General features: G+C 44.7%; 1 protein-coding gene across 1 annotated transcript in view; it reads right to left on the reverse strand.

Moving 5' to 3' along the window:
* VPS53 (VPS53 subunit of GARP complex) overlaps positions 1–13047 on the reverse strand; it is a 338297-nt gene that overhangs the window by 67358 nt on the left and 257892 nt on the right. Inside the window, exon 19 of the mRNA XM_075336305.1 lies at positions 10352–10421. Within this exon, the coding sequence (XP_075192420.1) occupies positions 10352–10421 (70 nt within the window). The remainder of the gene's footprint in view (positions 1–10351; positions 10422–13047) is intronic.

The raw sequence follows: 13047 nt of genomic DNA on the forward strand, positions 1-13047 counted from the left end.
CCCGTTCCCCGTCTCCCTGCCTCTTTCCCCGTCTCCCTGCCTCTTTCCCCGTCTCCGCCTCTTTCCCCGTCTCCGCCTCTTTCCCCGTCTCCGCCTCTTTCCCCGTCTCCGCCTCTTTCCCCGTCTCCGCCTCTTTCCCCGTCTCCGCCTCTTTCCCCGTCTCCGCCTCTTTCCCCGTCTCCGCCTCTTTCCCCGTCTCCGCCTCTTTCCCCGTCTGTCTCTTTCCCCGTTTCTTTACTTGTCTCTGTCTCTCTTTCTGTCTCTTTCGCTGTCTGTCTGTCTCTCTCTATCAGTCTCCCCACCGACATCAAATTACCTCACACATCAGCTTCTTATACTATGAATGTCCTTTGTTCCTATAACAAACAATTACAGCTCCTATTAATAACCTAATAGCTCACAGCTCCATTCACTTTAATGGAGGCAGGTTTTTTGGAGAGTAATTGTAAAGAACGGGGTTAAATTTTCCCATCAAAACATAGTCTATGACGTTCCCTGAGTCACATGGGGCGTTGTGCAAAATGTTGTGATTATAAATGCGATGGTGCGGATTCCTTTAGCGGACATACACACACACACACACACAGCTTTATATATTAGATTGAGGTCGTTATAGGGGAAAAAAAAATATTGCCAAAATTATATAAAAAGTCCACACAACATATAAACCTGATTTCAACTATAGGTCATTTTCTGATGATACATTCTCTTTAAACGCAGCCTAATCGTCAGATTTATGCTGCTCGAACCACATGCAGCCACTGGCATTTTTGAGTGTGGCCAGGTTGTAAAAAAAACTTTGAAAAGTTGGCTGGCGAGTATGCCTTAGCTGACTAGTCCAAAACTGGCGGCTTCTCTCCACCCAGCTCCCTTCCTATGAACAAATTTAGGATTCGCTCACATCTGCGTACAAATACGCTGAATGCAATAGCTATATATGCTATAAATACGCTAAGATACTGGGACATTAGCCCAATTGGGGGGCAGCGAGTGATTATGATCTCCGTACAGCGCAGCAGAATATGTTAGTGCTATACAAGCAAATTAAATACAATTATTAATAAAACAAAAGGACAGTCAGCATGTGAAGAGCTCACTCCCAAACAGCTCAAAAGGTTGGCTTTAATTTCTCTCTAAGGAAATATATCAAATGGATGTCTAACTTTCAGCCACACTAAGTCAACATGACATCCCCTGTAGCTCAGCAATATGAAGGTCAGAAGACTTCTGTCTTTGCGTGAAATATATTAGTGTTTTTATGGCCTCCGATAAATGCTGTAAAAGTGTTTGTGTTTGTCTGGCGCAAGCATAAAGTCCAAAAAAGGAAGCTATATACAAAAGTATAAATAGGTTTGCCAGGCAGGAAGCATGGATTAGTATACACAGCTTGTTCCAAACCTTTTGAATGACACGCATTTGGCCGCTTGTATGCAAAAATGAAAAAGCAATAGACGGATATAGACAGGGTTTTAGGAAACCTAGATGATTGATGGCATGAGTGCTGATGGCAATGTGGTTTTGCTTAAAAAGCTTGATTTTCAGCACAACAAATGCTTCAACATACTTCCTAATGCACGGTAAAATAAACAACCCCGACAATACAGCAAAGAACGGAATAGTCCCTTTATTTATTAGGGTTTTGCTATCCTATAGTGGGTCTCAGTGAAAGTGTATATTCCTACTTTTATTCTTTTCAACTTAAGTTACATTGCAGATGTGGAATGTGTTCAGGAGCAATGGCACCTTTTATTTATTGTCACGCTTTGAAACTAAAGTTTGAGGATACTTTTCCAGGAGCACAGAATAGTAACTGGAAGTCAGATTTCAAGTCTGATAATTGCGCAGAGGTGTCAGTATGGACAATCTTATGTAATATAACAAAGCCGTTTACCTTTGCAGTGAAAAAAAGTTCGCAACTTATAGACAAAATAGAAGGTCCCAGAGGCACAACCATTATAAGAAAACCAAAAATGTGCCAGGACTACTGTAAATATTTATTTAAAAAAGAGATTTTATTAAACATAAAGAAAGGATATATAAATAGTCAACAAAATACACACAGAGGACAAATTGATGGGTGAGCCTGTAAGGGGACCCCCACTATTAAGAAAGCACCAGTATTTATATAAAATAGTAATACAGAAGTACCCATAGAAGTACAGTGCCTTGCGAAAATAATGCTTGGGATCTCTGCAGCTCCTTCAGGGTTACCTTTGTTCTTGGTGCTACCCCTCTGTTTAACGCCCTCTTTGCCCGGTTGAGAGTTTTGATGGACGTTCCTCTCTTGGCAGGTTTACCATTGTACCATGTTCTCTCTATTTAATGATAATGGATTTGAGGGTGCTCTCGGGGAATCATCAGAGATTGGGATATTTTTCTTCTCAACAACTTTGTCTCTGACTTGTTTGGAGATCTCCCTGGTTTTCATGGTGTTGTTTGGATTAGTGGTACTTGTTACTTAATGGTGTTGCAGCCTCTTTGGCCTTTCAGAAAAGGTGATTATATACTGACAGACCATGGAACACTTAGATTGCACACAGGTCGACTTCTTTTCACCAATCATATGACTTATGAAGGTAATTACTTGTACATATTTTTAGGGGCTTCATAGCAAAAGGGGTAAATACATATGCACATGGCAATTTTTATTTATTTTACCCCATAAATTAAATTTTTGCCTTTATCTTTCTCACTTCACTTCCCCCCTTTATTAGTGCTGATGCATGACACACAAATCGGAATACAAAAATATATAAACACAGGTTGTAATGTAACAAAATAGGTAACAAGTCAAAAGCGGGTGGGGTGAATACTCTTGCAAGCCACTTCATGATTGTAGAAGTAGGTTATCTCACATATTTATACTCACACAACGTATAAGGTTTGAATGCCAAATGAAACACCGGCGTATGTGTAGCAGGTCTAATGAGTGACAGCAAATCCCGTAACAGGTTTATAACGTGAAGTCACACCACTAAAAGACCAAGGGCGCGCACCAACGACCCCTGAGTAAGCATTGGTAAAACACACGTTGGGTTATTTTTGGTAGGTGAGCCTCTGATTACTGTACTTTTTGAACTTCATGAGATTTATTGTTTGGGAATGTCTTCATTTGGCATTCCAACTTTATAAAGTGTGGAGTATATATATTTCTCAGACAGAGTCCAAAATAGGGAAGGGACGGCACTCACCAAGATCCAGCAAATTTCTTGGTGAGTGCCGTCCCTTCTCTATTTTGGACTCTGGCTGTGAATGCTTAACTGCTATGGATGTGCACCTCATTGCCAGCTACATGGAGGATCCTTGTCTACATCTTGGATTGCTGCCTTTGCTGATGATTATGGGTGGGTTGGTGTGGCTATTTGTGATACCAATGTGATATGACTGAAGAATGTGTGATTAGATAGGGATCATAATCAAAAGATAGGAGTGATCCCAGATATTATTTGATCTATCAATAATTCAGTATCAAAGAGATGTCCTTTGGATAACCAATTTCACTATGACCAAAGAATAAGATAATGAGGAAGTCGCATTTACAGTTCCACTTACCGGAAACTTGTGGTTGGCTTAAAGACAGGTTTAAGGAAGCTTGCATATGAAATTTACAGCTCATTGCAATATTTCACTAACACTATGGTCAACTGTGGTCGGTCAGTTGTCAACTGGCAGGATGTACAAGTAAATGTGCAGGAAGCTGCTGGTGCCCACAGCAGTTTGTGGTCAAGTTACATGAACATGACTCAGCTGTCACATGCTGGTGACCATTTAAACACAACCTACAAAGTTCTCCTATAAAATTACACCAGACTCGCTTAATGTTAGGGAAACCTTCCAGGACATTGAAGTGTACGCACTGCTCCTGTGATGCAAGATGCCATGTTGTTTCCTTTATCATTAAATTGAGTTCCCTCCGATGTGAAAGGATTGCTACAACAAACGGTAATGTTGATGCATATTTCTGTTATTGTATAAGATTCTATGACTATAGTTCTAAATGCCTATGTACCATTAACTATTCATGTGCTATTAAAAAAAATAGTATCTTGCTATAAAGAATATTAGTATTCGTGCCTGATTAGGATATCAGTGAGCGCTTCGTAAGTACGGGCTTTCAGCCCCCTTCTTAGTAGAATTTAGCAAGACACTATTCTTCTCTGTGGATTTAGCCAGTATATATATTTCTATTATCATATACTTTTATAGGTACTCTTTCTGTATTTTACTATTTTATATAAATAACTGGTGCCTTATGAAAATTGGGGGTCCCCTCATAAGCTCACCCACCAATTTGTCCTATGTATCCATATTGTTGAATATTTATAAATACTTTAATAAAATCTTTTTGTAAATAAATATTTACTGTAGCTCTGGCACACATTTGTTCTTTTTGATACCTTTGTCTTTGAAAGAGCTACAATGTCCATATAAATAGTTAGGGAAGTGAAATCCTGCTGTCAGATTCCCTAGAAGCAATTTAATAATGCACATGTTAGACAGGTAACCAGCTGAATATATCATTGGTGAGCATAAGCCTCCACATTTTACATGATCCATTCTGACCTGTCGCAATGCATTTTTAAAGCAGTTTATAACTATACAAATACAATGGAATGTTTAGCAAACAACAAGTAAAGAAATGATGGATATTATACCATTCCATTTACTTTGCCATTTTCTTGTAGTAATGACTAGAGATGGGTGAACCAGCAGATGTCGGGTTTGATCGGACTTGAACCTGAACATGAGCCCGAAAACCAAACCCCATATAAGTCTATGGGGACCAGAAAAATGTGTGCTGTAAAATGGTGCTAGTAAGGGCTAGGGAGCTTTAAAGCAGTAGAATTATACTTACCAAGTCTCCCGTGCGGCTGTCACACTGCTTCTGGGTCCGATTATTAGCTCCCATGTCTTTTAACTAGTTACCCCTCCCACCTCGTCTGTGATTGGTTACAGTCAGACTGCCGATGTGCTAGCGTCTCTGATTGGTTGTGGAGTGTAAAAATATATAATTGTTAACAAGTGGCATAGGGTCCCCCACATATTGATACTCAGCACAGATAAAGCAGACTGCTATAGGCTGCAGCCCCCAGCTGTGTGCATTATCATGGCTGTGTATCAAAATATGAGGGACTGGATGTGGCTTTTTTCAAATTATTTATAATTTAAAAAAAAAAACAAAAAACAAAAAAACAACAAATAGTGCGCAGTCCCCCCCCCCCCCAAGTTTGATATCCAGCCACGATAAAGCAGACAGCTGAGGACTGGTATTCTCAGGCTGGGGAGGCCTATGATTATTGGGTCCTCCCCAACCTAAAAATAGCAGCCTCAAAATTGTCACATTCATTCGATGCAATAATTCCGGTGCTTCACCCGACTCATCCTGATTGCCTTGAAGCAGTGGCAATTGGGGTAATATAAGGTGTGCTTTGTCAAGAAATCACAGCTGTTATCAAGCTAGAGGTTAGTAATGAGTAAATATTTTTTACAAAAGTTGCATAGGGTCCCTTGTATTTTGATACACAACCAAGATAAACACACACAACTGGGGGCTGCAGCCTGTAGCCGTCTGCTTTATCTGCTGCACTGGGTATCAACATACGAGGGACTCTATGCCATTTTTTTTCAGTTATTTCTTTTTACACTCCACAACCAATCACAGATACAGGCTGACTGCAACCAATTAGAGACGCATTCACAGAGGGTGGGCATGGGAAGCAGTGAATATGATTGGAGCCGGAAGTACTGTGACTGCCGCACGGAGACTTGGTAAATATCTATATATATAATTGCCTTATTCTGTCTGTCTGTCTGTCTTGCTCCAAAATTGTGTCCTTACGGTGACACAAAGCTGATTGGCCGCTGGGCTCGCCATGGCCCCGCCCCCCGCACGGATTGGCCGCTCGCCTCGCCTCTGCTCCCCCCACGGATTGGTCGCTCGCCTCGGCCTGACCCCGCCCTCCGCATGGATTGGCCGCTTGCCCTGGCCCTCCGCACGCATCGCCAGACATAACCTTGCGCTGCTGGGATCGTGACGGAGCCGGTGATCGCCAGACATAACCTTGCGCTGCTGGGATCGTGACGGAGCCGGTGAACGCTGGTAACCATTATACACATCGGGTAACTAAGGTCCCTTAGTTACCCTATGTGTATCATAGTTACTAGCGTACACCGGCTCCCGGTACACATGTGCAGGGAGCCGGCATTATACTCCTCTCCCTCCAGGACTACTCCTCCTATTATAGTCCTCCTATTACACTCCTCTCTGAGTATAGTAGGAGAACTATTATAGCATGGGGGATGGAGCACAATGGGGTGCGCAGCATGGGGGATGGAGCACGATGGGGGGTGCGCAGCATGGGGGATGTAGCACGATGGGGAGTGCGCAGCATGGGGGATGTAGCACGATGGGGAGTGCGCAGCATGGGGGATGGAGCACGATGGGGAGTGTGCAGCATGGGGGATGGAGCACGATGGGGGGTGCGCAGCATGGGGGATGGAGCACGATGGGGGGTGCGCAGCATGGGGGATGGAGCACGATGGGGGGTGCGCAGCATGGGGGATGGAGCACGATGGGGGGTGCGCAGCATGGGGGATGGAGCACGATGGGGAGTGCGCAGCATGGGGGATGGAGCACGATGGGGGTGCGCAGCATGGGGGATGGAGCACGATGGGGAGTGCGCAGCATAGGGGATGGAGCACGATGGGGAATGCGCAGCATAGGGGATGGAGCACGATAGGGGGTGGTGGGCAGCATGGGGGATGGGGCACGATGGGGGTGCGCAGCATGGGGGATGGGGCACGATGGGGGGTGTGCACACCTCCCCCCAACACACACACACACACAACACACCACACACACACTGGGAACCACAAACACCGCCCTACACAGACACCCACACACACAGACAACGCCGCACACACACAACACCCAACACACAAACACCGCGGCATACATAAATATACGCACATACCGCACAACACACACATTGCACAAAACATACCTCCCCCAAAACACACCACACCCACACAAACCGCGCAACACACACACACACACAACGCTACAGACACACAGCGCTCCACAAACAACGCAACACACGCAACACACATACAACACCGCTCTCACCCCCCACCACACCCAGACAACACCCAGAACATGTACAGCGCCCTACACAAACACTTAGTAACTACACACAACAACATCTATATATATATATATATATATATATATATATATATATATATATATATATATATATAACAAAAATCATACATGAACTACACAATACGTAAATTCTAGAATACCCGATGCGTAGAATCGGGCCACCTTCTAGTAACTGTATAACTGTCCTGCTCTAATCCCCATTTTGCTTCCTTTTAATTTTATCCGGACTCAAACAGTAACACAGATTTCCACAAGAAGTCTTAAATAGTTGAATAGTTTTGATAAAAGGTATGTTTTCTCATTTTACTTCTTGACATATTTAAAGGATCTGTTTTTGAAGTCTGAAAAGTCTGCATGAAAGTTTAATGAAATAAGGACATTGTGGACAGAGGTTTGAAATCATCCTTTAAAACCTCAAATTTATAGACTGAGCTACGAAATTCTGAAAATGATGTCAGCACAACTAGATGCAGCTTGCCACAACTGAAACGGACCCATTGTGCTTTGACAGCATACCAGCTGTCCTTAGTAAGGACCCTGGGGGGTATACTGTAGACTACAGACATATTGTACATGGTCAGTAAACGCTACTTCATAGCCTGCATAAATGTTAAAAACAAATTTTGGCGTAATTACTAGGATTTCTATGAAAACTTGAAAACTGTCCATGTATTAGTAAATTAGATTTTAAAGGTAAGGTGTCACGTTTTTTTATTTTTGTATTAATAATAGTGATTATGAAATCAAGTATTTTTAATACAAAATTAAATTCACAGTTTAGTTAGTTTTTATTTAATTCTAGTTTTATTGAAATACCGGGGGGCTGCCATCTTGGATTTGCTGTGTGTAACAACACACAGTTGTCGGGCTGCGACTCTATTCTCTAACACTGACACTGCTTCTGCTGTGAGCTGGACATTCCCCCTGGGCTGTCCATATCACAGCAGAGGGAGGAGATCACCACCATCTTTGTGGAGCTCACAGCATAAGTTATGCGCTGCATTTTCTCCCGATACCCGTTCGGGATGTGCGAGTAGTGGCGCTGCTTCCCTCCTCTCCGCTGCTACCCTCACTTCCCACCTCAGATAATCCTGCGGCCACTTTCCCCTCTCCCTGACTAACCATCCCCCCTTCTTCCCCCAGCTGCCACCACCCCCCTGCAGCTCCCCCCACTCTTGTGTTCTCACGTCGGGCTTCCGCTCCACAGAGCACAGTATACTGAGGAGTGCAGTCTACAGCAGGGCGTGGTATACTGAGGAGCGCGGTATACATGGGCGTGCGTGCGGCAGAGCATTGAGAACGGGCGTGTATGCGGCAGAGCATCAGAGCATTGAGTGCGGGCGTGCATGCGGCAGAGCATTGAGGGCGGGCGTGCATGCGGCAGAGCATTGAGGGCGGGCGTGCATGCGGCAGAGCATTGAGGGCGGGCGTGCATGCGGCAGAGCATTGAGGGCGGGCGTGCATGCGGCAGAGCATTGAGGGCGGGCGTGCATGCGGCAGAGCATTGAGGGCGGGCGTGCATGCGGCAGAGCATTGAGGGCGGGCGTGCATGCGGCAGAGCATTGAGGGCGGGCGTGCATGCGGCAGAGCATTGAGGGCGGGCGTGCATGCGGCAGAACATTGAGGGCGGGCGTGCATGCGGCAGAGCACTGCGGGCGGGCGTGCATGCGGCAGAGCACTGCGGGCGGGCGTTCATGCGGCAGAGCACTGCGGGCGGGCATGTGGAAGAGCACTGTGGGCGGGCAGGCATGCGGCAGAGTATTGCGGGCGGGCATGCGGCAGAGCATTTGCTGGCGTGCATGCGGCAGAGCATTGCGGGCGGGCATGCGTCAGAGCATTGCGGGCGGGCATGCGTCAGAGCATTGCGGGCGGGCATGCGTCAGAGCATTGCGGGCGGGCATGCGGCAGAGCATTGCGGGCGGGCATGCGGCAGAGCATTACGGGTGGGCATGCGGCAGAGCATTATGGGCGAGCATGCGGCAGAGCATTGCGGGCGGGCATGCGGCAGAGCATTGCGGGCGGGCATGCGGCAGAGGATTGCGGGCGGGCATGCGGCAGAGCATTGCGGGCGGGCATGCGGCAGAGCATTGCGGGCGGGCATGCGGCAGAGCATTGCGCGCGGGCATGCGGCAGAGCATTGCGGGCGGGCATGCGGCAGAGCATTGCGCGCGGGCATGCGGCAGAGCATTGCGCGCGGGCATGCGGCAGAGCATTGCGCGCGGGCATGCGGCAGAGCATTGCGCGCGGGCATGCGGCAGAGCATTGCGCGCGGGCATGAGGAAGAGCATTGCGAGCGGGCGTGCATGCGGTAGAGCATTGCGAGTGGGCATGCGGAAGAGCATTGCGGGCGGGCATGCGGAAGAGCATTGCGGGCGGGCATGCGGAAGAGCATTGCGGGCGGGCATGCGAAAGAGCATTGCGGGCGGGCATGCGAAAGAGCATTGCGGGCGGGCATGCGAAAGAGCATTGCGGGCGGGCATGCGGAAAAGCATTGCGGGCGTGCACGCGGCAGAGCATTGCGGGAGGGCGTGCACGTGGCAGAGCATTGTGGATGGGTGGGCGTGCGGCAGAGCATTGCTGGTATGGCGCATGCAGAGCACTATGTGGGGAGTACTATGCAGCTGTCCTTGGTGACACTTTAGACATTAGGATCACTTTGCGGTCACCAACAAAATGGCTCTGCACTGTGATCCTAAACTTCATCTTCCCATATCATTTTGGAAACCCCCAGATTGTGAGGGGGGGTGACATCAGACACATGAGAGCAGAACTGTAGCTGTAATGTGAGCTGGTTCTACAGTAGGATTTCAGCAACTGCTCCCCCTAGTGTTTAAGAGTGGAAAATATCAAACTTTTACATTTTTTTATATTAAAAACAAATGATATTTAAACAAAACATTAATGCTTTACATTTCCATTTCTTCAGTTACTGATTTTTTTTTTGGACAACACCTTCCCTTTAAGGCAATCAATCAAGAGGAAGTGCAGCCTCACAAATAAAGGTGGCCTTTATTCAGCATCAGCGCAAAAAGACACAGCCAGGAATGAGGTTACATGAACTATGAATGCTGAGACCATTTAGTGTTGAAACTCCCTACCTATGGGGTAAGCAGGAGGTCTTCAACTGAATAGTTGAGGTAACTACTTTCAATTTATTATATACCAGGCATGAAATTAAACTCTTACCTGTTCAGCTCCAACCATACTAATAGGCTTGCACTTAAAAAGGTGGTTGATAAACTTTGGAATGAAGGAGCTGAAAAACAACAAGTTCAACGTAAATGGGTTAATGCATAAAAAAAAAGATCCTACAGAAATAAGTACAACTGCTGAGCCTCTAGATGAGATCATTAACTATCTTAAAATGAAAACAGAGGCGGGTTTACAAACCTCGCCTTGTGGCGCTAAGTGATCACTTATCAGGTACCTGACTGACGAACAGTGGCTTAATTGCCTGTTTAGACAGACAGCATTTCCTATGCACACAGAAAATTAGTAATAGATTCTGTATGAATAGTCGATCACTGGTCAATGTTCTCGGATACACATACACAGTGTACACAGGACTTGTGCTTCCAAGAATGATAATTTTTAAGCCTACTTAAAAGCATTTTCACCAGACAAACAAATGTTTTGCCTGTTTGGTGGGCAACTGGCAGCCTTTTTACACAATCTGATTATAGAGAAACGAGCGTTCCATGGAACAATAGTTCACAATAATCAGCTAGGGTAAATTTAGCTTAACACTTGTTTCAAATTAAAGATTTATTCCCAAAATACCAAGTTACCCCCTATCCATAAGGGAAGGGATAACTTGTTGATATTGCTGGGACCTTCAGCAATCTGGAGTAAAGAGCTCTGGAAGCCTGCTTGAATGCAGTGGCGTACCGTATGCTCAACCTCAGATGCATTCATTTTTTATGGGACTGCTAGAAATGGCCAAGTGCTATAGTCCACTTTTTTCAGCAGTCCCAAAGACAAGAATTGGAGTAGAGGTCAAAGCCTGTGCACCTCCACTGAAGACTGGATTGCTGGAAGTACAGCAGTTTCCAAGGCCTTGTCATTCTGAAGCAGTAGACAAGAGGCAGTAAATTAGAAATATATGCCAATCACAGTCTATGCCTATTGTGATGACAAGAAATCGTGCCTCACATTATAATACCTTGAGAAAATTGAACATGAATTCCAAATAACACTTAATATATATTTAATAGTAGACCATTACAATCCTCCAAGGGTATATCTCATAAAATGTCTTACAATGCAATGCAAAGATCTGCTTGTTCAGAGCACAACAAAAGCCATGTGGTTCATCAATTAATGTCATTCAAGGAAGAGATATGCATGGAGAAGGTATATATAGTAGTATGCTTAAATAACTTGTGTTTTTCTGGTTTCTAAAGCTCTTTTAACTGTGTAGAAGGCTCCATTAACAGATGATATCCATTCTGTGAAGGTAACTGACAGACCCGATTATATTAAAGGGGTTGTCCACTACTAGGACAACCTCTTCTTATTCCACATGTTTCTACCAGATAATATAATAAAAACTATACTCAGCTCCCATACTGGAGCCCTTCCAGTGATGTCCAGGCTCACGTGAGGTTGTAAAGTCATGTGAGCCCCGCGTCCAATCGACGCTGGTTTCTGCCTCCCCATCTTTGGACCAAATGAGTTAATCAACAGGAAGTGAGCAGAGTGGCTGAGCTTACTTCCTGTTGATTACTCGTTTGGTCCAGAGACAGGGAGAAGGAAGTCGGCACTGACTGGTTGTGTGGCTCGCGTGACTTTACAACCCAACGTGAGCTCCGGCACTGTGAGGCCAGACACTGCTGGAAGGGCGCCTTTATGGGAGGTGCGAATAGGCTTTATTATGTTACCTGGTGGAAACCTGTGGAATAAGAAGGGTATGTCCTAGTGGTGGACCAGCCCTTTAAACAGCACAACACAGTTCTTTTATATGAAGAAAGCCTTAAACAGCAGCATATTAATTTAAAAAAATTAGGAGGAAATGAAGCCCAAGTGAACATTTGAAAAGTTAATTATATTACATTATCATATTATATTTAGCAAAAATATTTATATTTTCTAGAGTAAAAATGTATGCCAATTTTGTATTTATTTACAAATCTAAGCAATCCCAGCCTATTTTATTTTGTATACCAGACACAATTAATAGGAAAAATCCCAGAGTATATGAATTATGTGTAACTAATTACCCTGATATTAAATGTAGGTAATGAATCAAGTGTATGAAAGGAAATAAAAGCTTTAGAACGAATATAAACAAATAGTATACACAGAGCATAGCCTTGTTTTAATGGTAATTTGTGACCAGTATAATATCTGGGTCCTCTGTATACACAAAAGAATGAGTGTTATAAGATAAAATAAACAATATAAAAGATCCAAAGAGAATGGCTTAATTATAAGAACTTGGTCCTGGGACAAAACATAAATAACTAGAGGAAATGTGGAGCTTGCCCGTACTGCTGGAAAGGCTGCACAAGCCAGGTGTCTAAATAAGTCCTGAAGGGTAACCTACAAGCCTAGCCAAGAACAGCGGGAGATTACTCAGCAATCAGCCTGTTAAAGTAGGAGAAAAATAGCAGAAGGGTATAAGCTTGACCAGCAAATATCAATAATAACACTTAGGAACAGACATTTAGAGAGAATCACTAGAGGCTAAAAAAAAATCTTTATAATTAAGGCTTTGTTCAAACTCCGATTTCCCAAATTCCACCAAGGACAACAAGTATCAATGTTCTCCTTGTGTTTGTGCGAGTTTCCCCTAATACGCCAAAAACAGGATAAAGAATTTAGATTGTGAGCCCCAATGGGGACAGTGATCATAATGTCTGTAAAGCGCTGAGGAATATGAT

This window comes from Anomaloglossus baeobatrachus, chromosome 2 (assembly GCF_048569485.1).
Source record: "Anomaloglossus baeobatrachus isolate aAnoBae1 chromosome 2, aAnoBae1.hap1, whole genome shotgun sequence".
NCBI lineage: Eukaryota > Metazoa > Chordata > Amphibia > Anura > Aromobatidae > Anomaloglossus > Anomaloglossus baeobatrachus.